The sequence below is a fragment of the Haemaphysalis longicornis genome, unplaced genomic scaffold, assembly GCF_048455015.1.
Source record: "Haemaphysalis longicornis isolate Haplotype H1 unplaced genomic scaffold, Haemaphysalis longicornis Haplotype H1 scaffold_9, whole genome shotgun sequence".
Classification (NCBI taxonomy): Eukaryota; Metazoa; Arthropoda; class Arachnida; order Ixodida; family Ixodidae; genus Haemaphysalis; species Haemaphysalis longicornis.
In genome coordinates this window covers 96,931,225-96,954,064 of record NW_027526460.1, presented here as the reverse complement: position 1 = coordinate 96,954,064, position 22,840 = coordinate 96,931,225, and the positions used below count along the sequence as shown (strand labels likewise).

The window sequence follows — 22,840 nt, the reverse complement described above, 5'->3', positions numbered from 1 at the left end:
TGGGAGTATTTTGAACATGGCAGGAGCCCTTTCGTGATTTTTCGGACTTAATATGCAACTACGTGAGATAAGGCAGACGACATCACGCATTCATAGCAATCTCCTTTCAAAACGCGCGCGCCGGTTGACATCCTGGTCCGTCACTTAGCGGAGGGATACCGTACATAAGCTATTGCCGTCCTTAACTTGCTCCCGAGTATAGCACGACCGGGCATGCCCCCTCTCGTGTCGGTCGATCGAGTGCAAGGCCAGCCCCGATCGTGCACGCGCACTCGCCGACACTTACAAGCGGTGGCCCTGCGACGGTGCGACGAGGCGGTCGAGCCACCCGCGGCGGCCCTAGACGTGGTCGCTGCTCCGTGCACGCTGGCGGCCGTCGTGGTGCTCGACGTGGCGTCTTGCTGTTGCTGCTGCTGCTTCTGCTGCTGCGCGGACGCGGTGAGCGCAGCGGCCACGGCCTGCGCTCGGGCCGTGGCCCTCGCGGACGCCTGACCGCTGCTCGTGCCTGACCGGCTGTGCTCCAGGGCTTGTCTGCACACGTAAGACAGACCACCGCCATCGGCAAGCACGTCGTCAGAGGGGGAGAGGGGGATCGTCAATGCACTAAACCACAATACGAGTGCTGCAATGTCGCGTTCTGTTAACGTCCACCGTTCTTCGGATCGCTGTACGAGATTTCTCTATATCCCAAGTTCCTGCGAAGCCCAACAAGTGGAGCCACTCACGTAATGTTCCTCCCCTTACCATTCCACCTCCTCCTCCACGTCCCTCATTCCTTGTCACGTGAACAGGGAGGAGGGAGATGGAGGGGGGGTAGACGAGAAGAGGGAAGGACATTACCTGGCAGGCTCCACTTGCTGGGCTTCGCAGAAACTTGGGCTTTGCAGAATTCTTGTAAAGCGAGCCTAAGTGAACCGAAATGAGGTCCCGTCATATACGTCCCAAGTGTGAGACTTTTGGGAAGTATATTACTAATTTCAGACACCTCAGCTATGACTCACGTCTTCGGGATAAGTTAGAACCTTGAAGTATTCAACATGTTCCAGGCGTTATGTACACCCCTATCTTCCAATCATTTCTGGGTAGGAAATACGGTTACAATGGCTGAAAATCAAACCTAACCCTTCGTGTGTTGTTGCAGAAGGATTTGGTGACTACAGAATCACGGAAGGCCCACGTAGTATAACATCAGACGAGAAGAAGGAAAGACACCAAGGACTTTTGCCATCGTTCCAAGGCACCGGCGAAGAAATCTAACGAAATCATCATACTAGCGAACACTTAAGAGCGACAAGGAAAAGAGGCGACGAAACACACGCTAAGAAATCTAACATCGCTTGCATCCACACTTGTGCACGGACAGTACATCTCCCTATCTCACTACATCTTTAAACCCTTCTACAACCAGTCCAGTATTCCATGGACAAATGACAGGACTGCTTTCCATCAAAAGTTGCCTAGCACGAGCAGTGCAACTGGGGTCGACTCTGTTCCCAGCAACGCTGTCATGCTCTTTTCAACGAAGCCGCGCTTTCCTCCCTTACTGCCCTTGCCAAACTGGCCTGTTAACGTCCTCCCCAATAAAGGTGTTACTACTAGTACTACTAAAACTCTTACCAGTGTTTTATCGCGCCTCGCCACTCTTTTGAATGACCACATCTTCTCGAAGGATGAAAACATTCATGCGGCCCCCTCCTCTCCACCCGTAAAAATCACGTATCCCACGCTGAGAGAAGCACGTGCCGTCCCGCGGAAAACAAATTTCAGCCTTCCTGTTCGTAGAAGAAAGCTAAGAAGTGTAACGCGAAATCTCCTTCGACGTCAAGATGCAAAAATACGGCAGACGTGCGCTGGAAGGTAGGACCTTACATGTTCATCAAGGTCTCCAAACGCCAAAGCGGGTACAGCGTAAACGCTTCCATCGAAAGCTCAACGGCCCTGTGAAGTAGTCATTCCCGGAACTACCTCTCCATGCTCCACCCCTTCCTTCCTTCTCAAGAGGAAAGGAGGAGAAGGAGGACGAGGAAGAGGAGGAAATGGAGGAGGAAATAGGGGAGAAGGATGAAGAGAAGAGGATGAGTAGGAAACGATGAGGAGCAGGAGGAAAAGGAGGACGGCGAGGAGTACGGGGGTTGTGGAGGAAAAGGGGGACGACGAGGAAAATGAGCAAGGGGAGGATGAAGACGAGGAGAAGGTGGAGGAGGAGGGGAGGAGGACGAAGACGGGGAGGAGAAAGAGGAGGAGATAAGCCGCATAATAGGTGTACCTGGTGGATAGCTGCTGCGCCCTGGGCAGCGTGGCCGCGCCGCCCGTGTAGCGCACGCGTCCGTTGCGTGCCCGGTGCAGGTTCTCGGCCGTCATGCACGTGCACTGCAGCTCGGCGCGGCCCCTCGAAGGTGAGCTGGGTGTCGACTGGGGCTTGCGTTTGCTGCTCTTCGAAGACTTCTGCTGCGGGTTCGGTACACACGGGACGAGGACGGGAAGAAGAGCGTTAACCTCGACCCGAGGCGTACGGCGACACACCCGTTTTAATTCACTTTCGCCGAGAAACTGTCATTGCTATGTATTATGGGCGGAGCACCTTGGGACCGCAGAATGTCCGTTCGCGTCCCTGTGCATAGCGTTTACAATCGCAAAAAATCACAAAGGCACCGACAGAATTCAAGCCTGTATCTGGTAGACCACACAGAGTTGGTGTCAGTCGTCTTACCCATCGGGCTATGACCGTGAGTAAGTACCCCAGAGTCAAACGGCTTACACCCTCACCTGGAACGATGCGGGGTACCTTAGGACCTCCCAATGTCCGTCCGCTTCCATCCGTGCACACACCACCATCAAGCGATAATCGATTTGAGCCGTGAGTAGCAGTTCCATTAAGGGAATAACCAAGGTGCAACTCACAGTTCAAATCGAATGACGGTCGGGGCGCAACTTGAATGTCATTTCAAGTCCCCGTACTCCGCACCCTCGTCATCATCCACGGAGTGGAGATTCTGCCAGTTTTGATTCTCGACCGTCTACTTTACAACTAAGTTGCATTGGAATCCCTTCAGCAAAATCTTCAGCGAGTTCGTCGTAGACGCAATAAAATTCAAGCGAAACAAACTCGAACGGCCACATTCGACGCGACGAGACAAGTGACAGCAGTTTTAAAGGTATGAAAAGCTTAAAAGCTACGGGTTTGAAGAGTCAAGCTTGGAAGATATCCCCCGTTAATCGGCATAGCCCTTTCCAACAAGTGAGCCTATGTAGTGTCGCAAAAAGGGTATCTCAAGGACATTTCAAAGACGCTTAAAAGGTTGCTAGCTCGAAAAGTATCCGTTATGGGCAAGGGCGCCGATACAAGTTTCTACCGGCCGGCGCAGCGACGCAACAGGAAGGACCATCTTGTGAGCAGGTTCATTTTGATGAGACTGCCAGCGCTAACCCGGAAGTCTGACGCTTTTTCAAACACAATCATTCGTAGCTCGCCTATCTCGCACGACAGTATTCTACCATCTACAAGGCGTTTCGCTGGCGTGCTTGGGGAACACCCCACTTGTAAAAGAACGCACACAATACTAACGCCGGCGGTACACAAGCGTTCTGAAAGCACCCGCCAGCTGGTTCAAAAGTTTTACAGCACTTAGGCCCTGAATTTTACGTGGTTCCTTGTTCTGCCTTTACTGCAGTCACTCTCTACGTCGAATACGCATGCCATCAAAGCACCAAAGAAACCATTTCAAAAGTGATTCATGGCCACGTAATATACGGCCAACTTCAGTACAAGTACATTACGAAATTATTGGTCTATTGCATGCACAGCATCAACTATGGAAGGTACGGAAAGTTTATGTCACGCAGAGGGAGTAATAGCGCCCTTTCCCAAATGAAGAACTACTACTATTGCGCTGTTCACAATGTAAAGCTTATTTGCCTTCCATAACCTCAGTCATAAATGCCTTCCCGAATAGTTATGTACAAACTGCTAAAAAGGGAAATCCGGCATCTCGAGGGCCTTCCCTGAACATTTTACCTTCTAATACATCGTCATAAGTGCAACACATCAAGTTTGAAGGAAAAAAAAAATCCCACGTTCAGTATGTTGCCACCCGCGCACTGTTGTAGCCAGGGCTATTGATAAAGTTCTCGGCGCAGCCTGACAGCTCATTGACTAAACAATCCATTCTGATGTTGGTTGTAGTCAAATTCACTGTAATGAGAACCCAGCGTATAAGAAATGCGAATCAGCTCGCCGACTCCAACGTGTTACCCAACGCAATTCCTCCACACTGACAACAGTGGCTTGCATCAAAGCGTCACGATAATCCCACAGTCCTAGGGACTCTGATAACACTTTCCTCCTTGCCCTGACGACTTGAACCTACTACTCATCTTGTAGACCTCCATCCCTGTTTGAACATTTTTCCAATCGCGTCCACGCACACTGTTTTATATAGCCACTACCGCGAGGTCTCCTTCAACGCAAATACGATCACAAGGAACGAAGACGTGTGTGTATTCTACGGTTCAAGGTATACCACAATGAACGAACCAACACTTTGTTACTGCTTCTACGGCCAAAATATTTCATTTAACATTTATATATCAGACATCAGGATATCACAATGACATCACTGAAAATATCAGTATGCACGAACCGACACTTTGTAACTGTTTCTACGGCCAATACTCGTATCTCATTTGACGTCTGTATAGGCCTGCTTTACAAAGCCCCGTCACACTGAGGCAGTGGCGCTGTCATCGGTATCGATTGCTCTCAAAATGGCGGCGGGTTCAAGGGAACATCGGGACGTCGAAATAGTGCGCACGGGGCAAGGGAAACTCCAGATGCTGCGCATTTTAAACGCGTGCACTTTCCACACCACGTTTACAAGCATGAATAGGACTATAGCAAGCACACATAGTAGCGTGTCATTCCAGCATAAAGCGCACCCTTGTGCGGTGAAAGCAATGAGACTAGGCGCACTCCGCGCCATGATCATGCAGCGATAAAGTTAACAGCGAGCGGTTATTGGGCATATACCTTTGGCGGTTCTAGCTTGAGCGAATAGGAAGAAGAAGCCTTTCGGGAGAACTTGAAGGCGGGGGACTGCAAAGGAAGAACATGGGCGAAAGCGTTAGCGGCAATGCAGGCACAAACGTCTCCCGCTCCCCTTTTTTTAACACGAAAGTGTTTTATTCCTGGATACACAAAGATTTCACCGACGCCATACCCGCCACGGAAGTGACGTCAGTACAACAGAGCAAGCGGCCTGTAAAGGGTGCACCCCTGCAGACAGGGTCTTCTTGCGGAGAAGCAACCTTTAGAACTAAAGAGTACGTTATCGTTAGGGTTGTTCGTTTACGGGTTTTATATTTTAACACGAGAGTGTTTTATGCCGATATACACCCAGATTTCGCTGATGTCATATCCGTCACGGAAATGACGCCAGTACACCTTTGCCGAAGCGACCCGCCGGCAGGACGTCGCTCGCAAAGCACACCCGCAAGACAGCCGCCGACCCGCAAATCATGCTCAGCTTCAAATTTCGCTGCACATTTCACTGTGTGTTTTATCGATTCCTATGACAGAGAACTCAGCCAAGGTTTTTTAGTTTCGTGTCATTGTGAGAATCATTTAAGCCTTCGTTCGTCTCAATTATTCTTTCTCGCCGCACAATGCCGAAAGGGGTAATGTCGGTGAGACAAGCATTTTAAAGATCTTGACATACATTAGGGTTTTGCACCAGTTGTAGCACGATACTACTACAGTACAATGTGCTCTATGCCGTAAACGTTCGATATTGTTCACAAGAAATGTAGTTGTAGAGTCTGGCCACCTCTATAGGCGAAACTGACCTACCGCAGCCAAGGTGTCTACATGCTATCAATCCCATGAGTATATAACAAGATGACTCCGGAAACTTCAGAATGCTTGTTTGCAATGTTTTAGTATAAAAGTAAAACAGATATTACGAGATATGTAATAATTATTATCACATATTACCACATATTACATAGTATATAGCTATGCACAACAATAAATTATATTTACATTATTATTTTAGTACTATATTTATTATGGTGACCAGGAGCAACCAGGCGGCCGTGATACCGGCGCAATTTTCACCCAATAGAGGGTTACAGCAATAGAATGTTATCAAAAAAACAAAAATATACAGAAAGCAGAGCTGGCATACAAGAGTGCTTTCCAAACCACTATGCAACAAAAACTATATAAAGCATGAATTGAGAGGCTGCACATCGAAATCAAAGGCTATACACTACTAGAAAACCTAGCAAGTTTACAAAGTGCCGCCTAACAACCAAATTTATATGAATGCGATAAGATTACATAAAAACACGAAACACACGTGGAAGCGATTACCTCGCATAAATACACGCACGTAACCCAATTAGCATAGTGTTTGTTACTACTAGGTACTCTAATACTCAAACAATGGACTGCGCGCCAAACAATGTCACCCCTTAAAAATGTTAAAAGAAGGCTGTAGAACACGTCCATGCTTCCTGCGAGCGTATTGTACAGGTGCTGAATGCGTGCTAATAAAATTACCTCAACGCGTCGGGTCGGGACACGGGGCGGCCTAGACACCCTGATGTCGCCTGTCGGCGTTTTCAACTGGGTAGCACCCAGTCAGTATGCACAAGTTATAATAAGAGAACCTGTCAGTTAATACTAAAATAGCAAGTCAACTCGAAGGAGCGTGATAACTTCCCGGGATAATCAAACCAACACGGCCTACGCTGACGCTTAGGTTCCTAATGTTTGAAAACCAGAGGTCAAGTAAGTTCCCAACTGAGTTCTCAACGTGGTTTTTAACTTAACGTTCGCTTTATACATTGCAGAGCCCTTGCGTTGATGTGTGTTCTGAAATTACGTTTCTAAAAAACTGCAGCGAGAAAAAAGAAATCTTTCCTTCCTTTTTTTATTTTCGTGTTAGAACCTTGCGCTATCGCAAATCATTTTCGCAGTACTCGTAGCTCGTAGCTCTGTTTATATTATCGAGATTTGTTTATTCTGCCTGACAAGAGGACCCTGCAGCGCACTTCTTTTCTGCTCCCCTAAAAGCCTGCTTGTACGTGTATTCTAGATTACTAAGAAACGTCGATAAACAATGCTCCTATATGGTTACAAGAACCTGCTACTGTTCTTTTAAACGATTCTATATGTGCACATATATATCGCGCCAGCTGCACTGGTAGTCTGAAGCGTTGCCGAGTTCGAACGGGGGTTGGGAGAGGTGTCAGCACAGCAGAGCCACGTACGCAGCATTCTCGAAATTGCTTGGCGTCCAGGGGTGAGGTGAAGTTTAAGCCCCATGTGTCGCCGGTGTGCGAGTCCTTCCAATAGACGAAGCACTCGGACGCCTGGCCGAGGCGGGTACCTGCGCGCGTGTGGTGAACGAAAAGAGAAAGGAAGAGACATTCAGGACAGTGCTGTCAAAAGCAATTGCGATTTTTCAGCGATACCTATATGTGGAAACAAACAATGGCTCTCCAAGGCCGTTTGTGGAACTGTGTATTTCAAAGATACAAGAATTTCTTGCGAAACCGAGAAGGAAACAGGAACGCACCTTCTATTTATTGTTTTGTTAGAGCAACCTAGAAAGGCGTCCTTGTGGTAAAGAAACTTTCTCGGTGCATTTAAGTCTGCCTACATGCTTTGAAGGCGAAAGCTTGACGTACTCTTGTGACGAGTACCCTTTAAAAACGCGTGCTCCTGTCGACAAAGTAGCCACGCTGCTTCATCATAGTTAATTCATCTTTACTCACCCTAATCCCTACCTTAACCCACCTCCATGCATCATAGTCCACCTTATTCTCTACCTTAATCCCCGTTATGTACCTTTTATTCCACATTAAGTCATCTAAATCCACCTTATTTTATTTTAGTCTACTCTACTTTCCCTTAATTATCCCTTACTAATCATTACTGTCAATCGCTAATCAATCATTGATCCCTTCAATTCATCAATATCCCCCTTAATCCATCTTAAGTCATCTTAATCCACCTTAATCTACTTTAATTCACCTTACTAATAATTACTATCAATCATTAAATAACTTCGGTAAAGGTTAATTATCCATTATATTTGTCTGATGCAATTTGGTTTGTTTATTCCCTCCCCTCTGACCTTCCTTGGGCTTTTTTACCATTCGAGCCGACGCCAGTGTCATTGAAAGGCACATTTCAATTAGAAATAAGGCTTTCGCATAAACACAACTGCAAATGTGTGACATGAAAAATGGCAATTTTACCACATAGTGGCAAAAAAATTCTGAGTCATTTGCTTAAATGTACCATGCGATACACTCGGAGGCTGCTTTTCCGATCCCCGAACTCGCATTAGGACGTTGACGCTAACCCCAAAGCGTTTGTTATAAGAGTACAGTAAACTTGCGTATAAAAACCCGCAGTGCCACTACAGAGGCTGACTTTTGTGTGGAGTGCCTTGGCGGACTTCCAAAATCAAAGACTGTGTAACACGCGGAGATCTTAGGCTCGTGAATTAGCCCTATAACAAGCCAAGAGTTCTCAGTCGGCCACAACTCTCGACTGGGTGACATTTTCTGAACTGCAATACGCAGGAGAAGTTCGGATTTGTGTCGTAATTTGCTCCTGACAGCTCCCCGCAGTTCATTCAAGTAAAACGAGCCCATTTCTTGCGTACAACGCGAGGACTTCATACCGGCCTGAGGACTTCCTACCGGCCAACGCAGGCCTTCATACGGCCTTTGTGGGCAATCCAAAAAGCCATCCGGCCAATCACCATTGAACCTGCCAACAGTAGCTCAGCCTTTAAAGTAAACGCCAATATTGATAAGCTGAATTGCTCGGCACTGACTCACCGATTCAGTGGCAAACAAACAGCGTTACGTGTAATGTATTAGCCAGAGGACATCACTGAGTCGCAAAGGCATTATTAAGCTTGCCTCGGTGGATAAAAATAATTTGGAGCCCTCCACGACGGTCCGCCTAAGTCGAGGTGTAACTCCGGTGCGTAATACAACACAATTTAATCTTATTAAGGCATTGAGAGGCGCAGTAAGAAACAATCCAACGGAAAATAAAACTGTCCGCGAATTCTTGGCGTAACATTCAGGTGGAAAAAGCGAGTCGTAGACCGCGTACGTACCGGGTTGCACGAGCCTGACGTCGAGTATCTTGTCGACCTGCGAGTTGTAGGCGGTGATGTGGAAGAGGCAGTCGGGCGTGTCCTGGACGCAGGTGATGTTGACCGGCACCAGGTCCTCGGACACCTGCTGCCACTTGACCGCGCCCCCCTGGCCGCTCACGTGGAACACCTCGGCCCATAGCCTACGCGAAGGAAAAGGAAAAGGTCTTGTTAAATGGCGGGAATTTGAAAACGAGACGTCATCAAGCGAGAGTCAATCGTTGGACTTACTCTTGATTGACCTCGTCAACACTGCGCAAACGAATGCGACTGCTGAAAAAATAAGAACACGGAACTCTCTGGTTGCCGATTGAATTTAACGCGAAGCTTTCTTTGACCCTACGCCTGACTTTCCGCCGCTGCTGCGGTCCAGCCGTACGTGCCGCTGGCTTTCTTTCTTAGAACACCAGATGGCGCTGGCCTACCACCTGTAAGTTGGCCAAAGCATTTCAAGACAGCCTACATTGTGATGTTTAGTAGCTGAAGTACGTGCTTTAAAAAAAACGTCGCGCTAAGCACAAGTTTCCAGGTATATCTATTCGACGTTGAGATCAGGCCTCTCTTTGCTCCTTTTTCAGAAAAAACCCATTCCACCATTTAGGATTTGTGATGGTGTAAATCATAATGCGGGAAAGCATACTGGGTGGCAATACCCGTTTATCACACTTTCGGCCTTTTCTTTGTTAGTAAACAACTGCTGTGCAGGCGATAGGCAGTCCCGGCATTGTAATGTACCCATAGAGGCCAACTTGCATTTACGCTTCAGTGTACTTTTATGTAAAAAAAAAACATCCTTTTTTTTTTTCTTCTGTGGTTACTCTGTTCTCAGGCAGAATAGTGATAATGCAAGCGAAGCATTTCCATGCTACGCATTGTCACGGTGCGATTGCCACCCAACATTAGACAATCGACGGTGATTCTGATTGGATACCCGGGTGGATTGTTTACACTCCGTGTCTCTGAAGTAATAAGGTGCCGCTTAGGCGGAACCATTGCCGCGCATTTTCATGCGAGGCTAATTCCGCATCAGCAAACAACGCTTACTGCTACTGCTATGAGGACCCCAGTGCCGGTTTCTTAGATTTTTGCGCGATACTGGTGTAATGTTGTACCTCTAAAACATCATCTTATGCCGTAGGGCAATCTCTCGCAATTAAAGAAAACTGCTACCAGTTGGGCTGTCCAGGAGCGAAACAGTAAAAGAACGTGGGATCCATAACTGGTGCTCTTTCGTGCTCAGAATGTCAGCACCAGCTCACACTGTCCTCGCTTCTGCCTTCTAAATATTTAAATACTGTAAAGCGTCTTTGCAATGAAGTAACGTACACAGCATAAAACAGCGTTGTAAGCAGTATTTTGATTTAAGTGCCGGGGATTTCAATGCGTGTAAAACATATGGTGCCCGCGGATCATTTCGAGTAAAGCAATAGTAATCCAAAAAACGCGATTTCGTTATATTGATAATTACCTCTTCCTCACCGTAGTTTCATGCAATAATAACTGTACGAAACTCTATGTCTCTTACACCTTCCGCAAACAACAGTATGGACAGGATGAGTTGTATAATGTAACGTACGTGGCGCCACCTACGCTTCTTGCTTCGAAATCGATATGCCACTTGGACACTGTGCACATGTGCAGTACTATTACGAGCAAGGTCGAACAACATCGCTGAGTTCCCGAGACGAAGTGCGTTTCCTTCATTAACTTTCTTTTGCTTTAATTTCGCCTTGTTGCCCAATCCCCGCGGGAGAGGAGGAGGAGGAGGAGGAGTCATACGCTAACAATGCCGCTGAGTGCAACTCAAAGTTTACTCGGTTGATTATACAATCTACTCCATTATTTTAACTGCGCCCCTCCGACCGTGATGCAATCCTGCTGAACGTCCAGCGTTCACCAAGGTAAAGGTAACATTAATGACGCTTTAGATTTGCTTTTTTTCCAGTGCCCCCTGTCGACGAAGGTGATCGTGAAACTGGGATTGATTCTGTGAGGAAATCATCGTCATCAGTCGTTACAGATAGCAACGCATGCTACAAATCCCATCTGACGCCCTTCAAACCTCAGCGGCCGTAAAAGCTGTCATGTACCATCTAACGACGTTTTGTCGTTAGTGGACCACTGCCCGAACAGGAACGCGATGAGCGTGGCGTCGAAAACGTCCTCTAGCTTGATCCGTCTTTGACAAAGCTATCATTACATCGGCAAAGTCCTTGCTCTACCATGTACGTTTGGTCTGTTGGGTTATCTGTTACCTTAAATGCCACGCACCTATTCGAATGGAAAAAAGAAAGCTTTTAGCTGACGTGCGTCTTCTCCAGCAGCAGCAGCAGCAGCAACGAACAAAAAGGAAGCTCTTCCAACCTTCAGAAGACGTTAAGTGTCTCGTGAGAAAACGTTCGTTTTTTTTCTATCCACTTCGATGTAGGCGTTGGCACCTCGCGTCTGTTTTTTAGGCGAAGGAAACAGAACAAAACTGCTTCCAACAGGCAATTTATCCTTGAACAAACACGCCGCGTCGATGACGACAAGGCCTTGTGCCCGTGACGTCAACTTTTAGTTTTGGTTCTTGCGTCACAACACCTGCCAGATATAACACAGCCTTTTTTACTGAGTCATCCTTGTAAAGCGACTCTGCTGCTTCAAGTTTTCACGCGCGAAAGTTCGAAAACGCCATTGGACGTTGCTCCAAAGCAAGGCGTGTCGATCGCGTGACGAGAATAAGACGGCGTTCTGAAGGTGCGCGGCCTTCTATCCAAGCAGGTGTTGCTTGTGACGCCCGCGTGCGGTGTTTTCGTCGCTTCGTTTGCTGCTTCGTTTGCTCCCGTCACCGCCGTTTGCAAAAGCACGTGGGCGACACAGCGGGCCCTCTATTTGTGGACAAAGCGGGGCCCCCAACCCGGCAGGAGAGCTGTGTATATTTACACAAGTGGTGCGGCCCTAAAACGTCCTCGTTCCCACACGGTGTGCAGTTAAGACAGGCGTTTGTTGCTTTGCAAGTTTTTCTCTTTCTTTGGTTTTTTAATGCACGCTTCGATTTTGTTTTTCTTTCAGCATAGACAGCATAAATTGTTTTTACTACGCAATGATTCTTTCTGTTTCAACAAGGCTGCGACAAACAGGGGTTGTCATCACTTAGGAGTGCTGATTAATACCTCCTAACATTGTTATAATTATTATTATATTATTATTACTATTATCATTACCATCTTTATGGATTGAATAGTTCTGTGCTGAAAAGCACGCACGCGTACACAAAACGCAAACATTAATAAGGACGGCGAAACGACAGCAAAAAAATTTGTGAAACCTACCACTACAATAAATTCTTATAGTGATCGTAAAAACTATCACTAAGCTATGCGTACACTTCGCCGCACAGGGTATAACAGTGCTTTCCCTTTTTGACACGCTACAAGAATTTTACAAGAATTTACAAGAATCTGAACCGCTGGTACATGATGTTTCGCTGCGCATCTTTTTTTTTTTTTTTTTTTTTTTAAGGGTGGATAAACTCGAACATTCAGAGAAACGTTTCCGATTCGGCCATGAGTTTACTTTCCAGCGTCCATTCGCAATATTTTATTTCCAAGGTTACTCTACGAGCAGCGGGTGGAGCGGCTGACCAGCTTTGAGAACTCGTACCAGCGGCGACTGGTGGATTGGGCCCGGACGGTTAGCTAGTATCTTGGACTAAGGATGACCCCCACAGGGTCCTAACTTCATCCTCCTTCACACAAAACAATAAAATGTTTCTCTCTCTCTCTTTCGCTCTCTCTCTCTCTTCCTCTCATCGCACGACAAATAAAACCACAAGCCCGTCATGTGCTGGTCTGAAAGCGACCGCCGATTCCTCGAAGGTGAAACGTGACCTCACCAGCTTTGACTTCAGCTCAAACTCGAACTAGTTTTCTCATGCTCCCTTCGAAGTGAACCTGAGCATTTATGTTGAGGTCTCAGCATTTATGTTGAGGTCTGGATTGGCAAGGTCACTTAACGCAGGTCAGCCACCACAGACCTCACATCAACCTCATTTAGCCCCTAACTTCACCACTACCTCGGCCTAACCTCAACTCCGTGAATAATTACGTTTATCTCGATGTGCATGTCGTTGCCTAATGAATGTGCATATAAAACTTGCATTCTAATTTCTCGGCACTAGATAACTGTAGTCGTCTACCCACCGCGGTGACTCAGTGGCCAAGGCGTTGCGCTGCTGAGCACGAGGTCGCGGGTTCGATTTCCATCCGCGGCGGCCGCTTTTCTGATGGAGGCGAAAAGCAAAAACGCCCGTGTGTTCGAGATTTCGGCGCACGTTAAAGTTCCACAGGTGGTCGAAATTAATCCGAAGCCCCCCACTACGGCGCGCCTCATCACGCGTCGGCGCGTTAAACCCTACAATCAATCAAATCAATCAACTGTCGTCGTCTTTTTTATTTTAATTTCGTAGCTTGTAACTTCTTGTTTCATTCAACTATTGCGGAAAGCATTCACCCGATGTACACTGCTGTCCGAAACGGTAACACTTCTGGCACAACCGTACTGTTTTACTCTGCGTGAAGACGTTGGTAACTCTTCTGTTGTATTTGCGTTTGGGTAGAAACGCAGCAGCAAGTTGTAAGCTTTCAAAGTCTTATAATTGAGCAATACCTTTCGTTTGTCTTGCCCGGCGTTCTAGATGTCGTTAAGCACGCTACGCGAATCTCACACGCTTGCGCCGGGTTAAGTGCTGAAATATTACAAAGCATATTTTGTTGCAGTGTTCCCAGGGTACATTGTTGCTGACGTCGCCACAGGTATCCTGCTAAAAAGGAAGGGCTTCCTCTCTCTCTCTCTCTCTCTCTCTGCCACTATTTACGGCCACACTCGAAGTACCGAATCAGGGGAAAGGGCTGCCTGGCGCATTCAGCGATCTACGTGGATTGTTTAGCCGCCCCAGTACGCACTTCTTCAATTTAAGGACCCCCGCAGCAACCCTAAGATGCCACATGAACTCCTAAAGGTTGACGAAACGGTTTTGCCGCTGGCGCAGCTGACTGTCGAATACACCCGATAGCCCGTGTGTTGAGATTTCGGCGCGCGTTTGGTGACCTCCTTGTGGTCAATACTCATCCGGAGACCTCCACTACGGCGCTCTAAACTCCCAAAATTAGAACTTGTTTGGATGTCGCCTGCACAACACACTTCCGGCTCAAGGTGCCACAGTCCACCTCCCCAATCTGCTCCCTTTTGTGACGTGCGCGAGAACTTAAACCACATCATATGCGAATGTGCGAGGTTTTCAGCGCAATGGATTTCCCTCACGGCGCCATTGGACCAGCTGATCTCTGCGCAGCTGCAAGCGTGTGACTCGACGGGCCCCTGGTCCAGTCCTAAGCACGTATTTTGAGCGACAAAACCACTGCTGTCTTTCCTGAGAAGTGCAGGACTGGACCACTGTTTAGTTTTGGCATTTCGTATGGTCCGTCCGTTCTGTACGTGCCGTGTTGACCCGGATCCGACTGGGCCCTTGTACATTCATTCCGGTAGGAGTGGATTAATTCCACGGGCCGGCTCTCACCATGCCCGCGCGTTCGTTAAAGGGACCCTGTAACACTTTTTTCGGCTTTTTTTGAAATCTTAAATGCTTGCAGAACGTAGTCACCTAACACACTCAGTACTTAGATTAGGGGGTCGCAAAGTACATCTGCCAAAAATTGCTGCTCTATGCCCATCAGATAACTTGTAAACTCGCTGAAAAGATTTTTCTCTCTTTATCGGTCCTGACGTTCTTCGGCGGCTCGAACTACGTCACTGAGGCCATGTAGCCGCTGTTGGACGGTTTTCCTTCACATGCAGCAATGAACACTTTTCGATAGCAACTTAAAAAAAAAGCCACAAAGACAAAGCAGAAATGGAAGGCGTATCTGGTTCGACGAGCAAATCACGCAGTGCCGCTCTGTGCTGGCGATAAATATGTCTTTCGCAGTGGTTCCAGATGCGAATAAGAGTGAAAGCGCTTATCGAAAGTGTTGCAGGGTACCTTTAAGGTGGGGGGTGTCCGCCTCGCCGTTCCCACGCTCGCACGCTCAGTCGGCCGGGTCCCGGTAAACACGGCAAGCGCAAAGCGGACACAGCAGACGGAGTGCTAAAACTCTCTATTAACTCTACGAGAGTATCGGATCATCTTCATCCTCGCCGTCATACGTATAAGATCAGAATGTTTTTTTTGTTTTTTTTTTGTTCAGCCATCTGGCGTAACAAGCCAAGCGTTTGTGCCAGAACAACCTTGCCTGCTTTATAAAGGACCACTCTCTTTCTCTTGTAGCGAACGCGGCAAAACCACCACGACCAGCGATGAAGCTAGAAATGAATTGCAAAAGCACATTAGCGCGGCCTTTTTCGTAACACACGGAAGTTGCAAAAGCAGAGCTGGAAGAAAACAAGAAAGTGTGACAATATGGGGCGCTGACTAAAAACGAGTTTATTTCGCCGTGGAAGAATATATACCCTGGGAAAGAAACACGAACAAAAGGAAAAGACGAACAATATAAAAAAAAAGAGACAGAAAACGCGTTTATATTTGTACGTAGGAAACATGCGCAGTGACGACATTCACCGTTCCAGATATTCATGCTCTTTCTGTATCAAGTCAATAGATACCATGCTGACAGGTGAATCCTCTTGCTTATAGATTACGTGAGCTTCGAAAATCTATCTTGTGCGCTGTCCCTTTTTTGAAGCACACGTGTCTCGTCAAGCCTGGACGTCCACCCGCATGTCGTACAGTGTAGGGCGACAGTACTGGCATTTTTTTTTTCTTCATTGTGTTTGCGTGTTCCCACAGCCGGTCATTTAAACAACGGGCTGCTTGGCCAGAATAAAACTTTGCGCAAGCCGGCGGAATAAAATCGACAACACCGGATTTGCATTCCAGGAATGGGAGTTCGTGTTGTTTTGTTAAGCCGGATTTTATGGCGGTCTTTTCAGTGCGTAGCATTCAGGAGCGTGTAACGCCCAGCATTTCCACAAAAAACGCAAATTTTGCGAAAGTTGTAAATGTAATCGTTAGAAAAACGTAAATGGAGATAATTGGTCGAACGAAATTTTGAAATATAAAAAATAAAAATTATATTAAAAAATACGGAAAATGTGAAAACGTATCCCGCATGGCATTTCCACAATAATGCAAATTTCGCCAAAGTTTCACCTGTAATCGTTAAAATCGCGCAAATGGAGATCACTAGTTGAACGAAATTTTGAAAAACTAAGAAAATAAGAAAAATATACAATACTTACGGAAAATGGCGAAACGTGTAACGCCCTGCATTTCCACAATATTGCAGATATAGCGAAAGTTCCAAATGTAACCGTTAGAATAACGTGCATGGAGATAATTGGTCGGACGAAATTCTGAAAAAATAAAAAATAACAAAAATATAAAAAAATACGAAAACCGAAAAAAGTATACCGCATGGCATTTCCACAATAATGTAGATCTAGCGAAAGTTTTCCCTGTAATCGTTAGAATAGCGTAACTGGAGATAATTGGTCGGACAGGATTTAGAAAAACAACAAAAATTTAGCTGGAAAGAACTCACACGCCAGACAGGCCGCATAAGAATTCTACGCATTAGTAGATCATTCTCCGAATTTCTGCAGAACTTTTTTTTCCCGTTCACTCCGTTGCACAAACCACTAAGTTTGTTAGGTGCGCTAAGCACAACGCTGAACCCGGCTCAAGCTGCAACTTTTTAAAGCGAAAGCTTTCGTAGTGGGACCGATGGCGTCCTGTCAATACAACCAATGCATTTCCCCATAGTCCGGTTGGTCGACCTAAAAGCACTGATAAGATCTCTGGACACACGGCGCGTGCGTGAAACGGGCTTCCGTTGTGTCGATACGGTTACTTGAACATCGCGAAAAAGGAATGGTTCTATGGATAAGACATTGCACGCATCGTACTGTGCGTGCATGAGAGAGAGAGTGTTGGGTCACGTGACCGCAGGTGGGGACATATGTAGGATTGATTGGTTCTTTTGGCCAATCAATGGTTCATATTAATCCTTATTTGTATTGCTACAGTTCCTTTATGTATATATGTATATATATATTTGTTGTGTTGCTGTCATTTCATTAAGAATCTGCCTCACTTCTACGCCTGTACGATCGACCATCATCACTGATGTGGAATTTTTGTACTTGCTCCTCCCTTATGTAATACCCCGCAAGGGGCCCTTACGGTTATAATAAATGATGATGATGATGATCATTAAGAATGAGCACAATAGTATACCTTTATCTCATAACCCACGTATCGGTATACATTAAGATCGTTTGTAGATACTTTTACTTCGTGTGCGACAAATCGTTGCGTGGGTTCGTTCTTCGTTTCCAGGATGGGGTCTTGAAGGTTTGACGGTCGACTGGACGCACTTTTAGCGTAGTTTTGATGCGCTTTTGGTGCAGTTTGGCTGTGAGAAAGATTTCGCGCTTCTCTCAATTTTCTTCACGAAGGGGCAGTAAAGTTTTTCTTAGTCAGTGAGAAACACCGCGCACATACGGGGTGACTGCCAGCTACATTTTCGCAGTCATTTTACGTTCTTTCACAGGTACGCGGCTGCGTAATTCCTTCAGCAGTGTTTGACACAAACTGAAAAGCATGGGTGTGGGGAATCCTGCAGCTTGTAAGCCTGATAGGAAAAGCTAACCCCAATTTGATGCGAGCTCCACACCTGCAGACAGCCAGGAGCAAGTAAAGTGTTTACTGATCGTGTTTACATCCATTCTTGTGGATTTTACATTAACGACCGAAGAGCCGTGTGACGAGCACCTCATGTTTCTGGACCTGGAGTTGACGTTGCATCCAAAGCCCGTTTGCTGAAAATATTACTCTCGCTCCAAGAAGATGAGTCTTCTACCATTTACGTCTTGCCATTCAAAAACCTTGAAAAGGCGCTTTGCCACCTCTGTGCTCACTAACGCTCTTAATCGGCCCCGTTAGAATCGATTCGTGGTTAGCTTATCCGTTCAGGAGGCGATAAAATACAAGAGGCAATGTCTCAGCCATGCCCTTGCCTAAACATGTCGTACTATGCCCTCAACGTTATTGCGCTTTCAGACGTTCCTATAGGAGATGGCGTTCATCTAGGCGCCGTTTTTCTACAAACCCGGCCCCTCACAACTCTAGAGCAGCCTTCTAGAAACCTAGAGATAGCTCCGAAAGCCAACCTTACTTTCATCTAGGGGGGCGATTGATGAAGTACGTGCGAGTCGTCACCGCAGATGCAGTGTTGTTTGCCTGTCAGTCCTTGCGCCGACAGAAAGCGAAATAAAAATAATCTAGAACAGCCGGAAAACGAGCGGCGGGGGCGCTGATGGATGCGGGAGTTGAAACTAACGCCACCTAGGTAAGAATAGAAGAGACTGGCTGATAACGCCCACCGTCTTACCCGGGCCATGCCAGGAACTAAATACGCCTTCTTCAGGCCTCTGCGAGGGGTCGCTTCCTGACTTTTCTTTCCCACAACCTGGTAACTTGGATTAGCAAAATGGCGTTCCAAGCAGGCTTCCTTTTTTTTGCTAGAAGGCGTTGGTGAAAACGCCCTTTCTGTCACTCGGGTGTACGACGATCGTAGGCGGAAGCACCCGCCGTAGTGCCGCAGCGCAATCGCGGCCCGCGGTCGCGCGTGCAGACTGTGCTGAGCGCACTAGCACGCACTTGAAGGACCCGCGTTTCTCCTTTTTTTGTAGAGTAAGCTACACCAGCCGAGTTGAGCAGTATCGCGTGGATATTGAAGGGCCGTGCTGCGCAAGCGCGAGGAGCATTGGATTGAATTGGATTGCATTAAATTGGATTGTACTGGATTGGATTGGAAATCCAAGTGGAGTACGGGTGTGTGAGAATAGGGCCTGCACATTCGCCGGCCTGCGCATTCCAGTAGAGTGATGTCATAGCCGCGACAGACGCACAGGCGCCGCCGCGTGCCCAGCTGCATGTGCGCCTCCGTTGCGCAGTAGCCAAGTCTGACGCTCCGCCGGAGCCGCTTGAGAGCCGTTTCGCGTGGCTCCTGGAGAGCCGTGCTGCGCAAGCGCGAGGAGCAGTGACTGGACTGGACTGGACTGGACTGGATTGCATGGATTGGATTGGATTGGATTGGATTGGATTGGATTGGATTGGATTGGATTGCTGAACCTTAGCTCACGCTACGTATATCCTGGCATAGCCGAGCTAAGCCACTGCTATTTTTTTTTTATTGAGCGATAGATGGGGCATGTCTGCAAAATTTTCTCGGCGCTATGTCAACAGAGCGCGCGATAGAAAAGCGCAGAAGAGAGCGCGTGGAGGGAGCTGCCTTCGAGGGTAGAGAGAGTTGCCTACACAACGCTGGCCCCGTTGTCATGAAAACGGCAAGTCTAAGCGCGGTTCGCCAGCTGCCTGTGCCTCGACTGGACTTCCCCCTTGCGCCGCCGCTTGTACGCGTTGTCGAATCGAGTCTGCAGCGCCAGTATGGGCAGCAAAAGAGGGAGGAATTCGAATGACAGCGAATAATGTTGAGAACAAAAGGTGCGACAGGCGGCCGGTGCTGCTGCTAGCGAGAAAACGTGACCACTGAGACGGTAAGAGTGCTGAGCACGGTAAATTGGCACGGTGTGCGAGGTACGTGCAAGAAACGTCGCGTGGCGGTATTCTGAGCAAGGATGGCACATAGAGCATAGAGCTAGGATGGCACATCGGGCGGAGCCTCAAGTTCACGATGGATAGAGACGAGATGCTCCCGCATTCTTTAACCCACCAATTAATCTCCAGTTAATTTTTTTTTTCGTGTGGTTTGCTGGAACGAAAAAAGGAGTGATTTTGTTGTTCTGAAGTTTCGAATTAGGCGAAACGCAGAAATACCGAGCACACATTATACAGCAAGACTCAATACGACATGCGTAGCACGTATAACGCGGCGAAAAGAATATTTTTCGTGCACTTGCAAGGGCTGGATCCGGCCGCGGTCCGACTTACCTATAAGAAAACCATGATCACCAGCGACACAAGTGGCACCACCCATGGCCGGCACGGTGACGCACACTTTGTCACTCCAACAGTTGCCTGACACGCGGGATAGGGAACCACCGCAGCGGCGGGAATTTCGAATTTGCGGAGACCTTATCAGTTGCCTGTAGCGGACTTTCCCTTGCCTCATCTGTCGACATCTATAAATAAACGTGGTCCCCCGAAAAAACGTTTCGATATAAAGGGGCAAATACATAACACCTATGGGAGGCAAATGCCCAGCAAGAAAAAGTTTCGACCTAACAGATATTTCGAGCTATGCGAGCTCGAGTTAACAAGGATTATATATATATATATATATATATATATATATATATATATATATATATATATATATATATATATATATAATGTAAGGCATTCGACATGTAATCGAAAGGCGTGGGTTCGGTCCCCACTCTGGGCGCGTGTTTTTCTTTCTTTCTTCTGTATATTTAAAACGTTCACTTCATTAACCGTAGTAAAAAAAAAAAGAAAAAGAGCCTAACCACACCCCTATGCCTCCTTTGGCGTCGTAGACTGCTGACCTATCTTTCTGTATTTCCTCAACGAGCCCCTCATTTCCTTACTATATTATTCTGCGAAAGCCTAGCGAGGGTCTCGGTTCTGGCAGCCTTGATGCCTAGGTAGCATAAGAGGGCTTCCCGCCAGTTACCCGCTCATGACAGGCTGTAGACGTTGGAGTCACGCCCCGGGGGTTAAAAAGAAGGTCCCCTTCTCCCCGTGTAGTCAGAGTGGCGCTGGCTACCACCCTCAAGTGTCAGATACACTCCAAGTAAATATAAATAGCCCAGAAAGTGAAGGAGAACACAGTCGCCCAGATAGCCGAATTGGTAAGGCATTCGATATGTAATCGAAAGGCGTGGGTTCGGTCCCCACTCTGGGCGCGTGTTTTTCTTTCTTTCTTCTGTATATTTAAAACGTTCACTTCATTAACCGTAGTAAAAAAAAAAGAAAAAGAGCCTAATCACACCCCTATGCCTCCTTTGGCGTCGTAGACTGCTCACCTATCTTTCTGTATGTATATATATATATATATATATATATATATATACACTCGAGACAAGAAAACATTGCGAAATCTATCGGCTCAGTGCGGAGCCAACGTTTTGGCAAGACTTTCCAGACCAACGCAAGTCTTGTCGAAACTCTATCTTTCCTTGCTGCTCTACTTTTTCCTCCCTTCCCGTTACTTCTATGTTGGCTAAAACACAAATATTTACCCAAATGAGCAGCCCCACTTTAGAAGTTCCCTGACCGTTACTCTCGCTCTGATTTTTGTCTTTTTTTTTTTTTTTTCAGCCGCGACTGGCCACTTCGTGGCAACTAGCACCGTAAAGCGCGAGACTAACTAGCTCCGAACTGCTTTCCCAACTAACGGCGGTCACTCCGATATACCGTTTAGCGAACAGGGAAAGAAAGTATGATCCCCGCCACGAAGGCTTGACGTTGTAGGTCATTATTGGGGCGGGGCCCTATCGCTGGTGTCACGTTGCTTCACAGCTGGGGCAAGACACGCCAAGTTAAAAAAGAAAGACAGCATAAGGCAAAGTTAGAAAGAAGCCCCGAATAAAATGTGCCAGTATCGAACTGGTCAAAAATGATTGATGGCCACGGCGCCAGATGTAGCCGCTGGGGATCGAACGCTCCAAGCGCCGAAAATGACGTTAGGCCTAACAGCTAGCACTCAAGGAGAGATTAAAATGCGAAGCAGCTGAAACAAATTAGCAGTGGCTTAGCTCGGCTATGCCAGGATATACGTAGCGTGAGCTTTGGTTCAGCAATCCAATCCAATCCAAATCCAGTCCAGTCCAGTTTAGTCCAGTCCAGTCCAATCCAATCCAATCCGTCCAGTCCAGTCCAGTCCAGTCCAGTCCAGTCCACTCCAGTCCGGTCCGGTCCGGTCCAGTCCAGTCCAGTCCAGTCCAGTCCAGTCCAGTCACTGCTCCTCGCGCATGCGCACCACGGCTCTCCAGGAGCTACGCGAAACGCCATCAAGCGGCTCCGGCGCAGCGTCAGATGTGTCTACTGCGCAACGGACGCCCACACCTGAGCACGCGCCGGCGCCAGCGCGTCTGCCACGGCTATGACGTCACTCCTTTGGAATGCGCAGACCGGCGAATGTGCACACCCAATTTTCTACCGACCCCTACTCCAATTGTATTGAATTTACAATCTAATTCAATCCAATTTACTCCAATCCAATCGAAAACCAATCCTATCCAATTCAATCCAACCAAATCCAATGCTCCTCGCGCTTGCGCAGCACGGCCCTTCAGGGTCCACGCGAATCTGCTCTACCTCGGGCAGTGTAGCTTACGCTGGAAAAAATGGCCAGGGATATAAATATTTGTCAGGGCAGCCTTGACCCATTAGCAGGCCGGATAAGCACGTTACGAATACCGGCCATTTCGGTATGAATTCGCACGCGGTCAGTTAACAGCACGCTTCTGCTGCTGAGCCTCAGGACGCGGGTTGGATTCCGGGTCACGGCGGCCGCTTTTCAGATGGAGGCGAAAAGCGAAAACGCCCGTTTTTTCGAGATTTCGGCGCACGTTAAAGATCTTCAGGTCGTCAAAATTAATTCAGAACCCTCCACAACGGCGCACCTCAT

At 47.4% G+C, this 22,840-nt stretch overlaps 1 protein-coding gene across 10 annotated transcripts in view; it reads right to left on the bottom strand.

Moving 5' to 3' along the window:
* The window catches only part of Sif (guanine nucleotide exchange factor still life), a 309,147-nt gene that overhangs the window by 192,739 nt on the left and 93,568 nt on the right, over positions 1-22,840 (bottom strand). For 8 of the 10 annotated variants that reach the window (XM_077684357.1, XM_077684363.1, XM_077684364.1 and 5 more), the window contains exons 3-7: positions 9,144-9,325; positions 7,273-7,391; positions 5,027-5,092; positions 2,267-2,448; positions 287-531 (exon numbers count right to left, since the gene is read on the bottom strand). In XM_077684357.1, the coding sequence (XP_077540483.1) occupies positions 287-531; positions 2,267-2,448; positions 5,027-5,092; positions 7,273-7,391; positions 9,144-9,325 (794 nt within the window). The remainder of the gene's footprint in view (positions 1-286; positions 532-2,266; positions 2,449-5,026; positions 5,093-7,272; positions 7,392-9,143; positions 9,326-22,840) is intronic. The other 2 variants (XM_077684361.1, XM_077684365.1) reach the window with 1 other exon arrangement.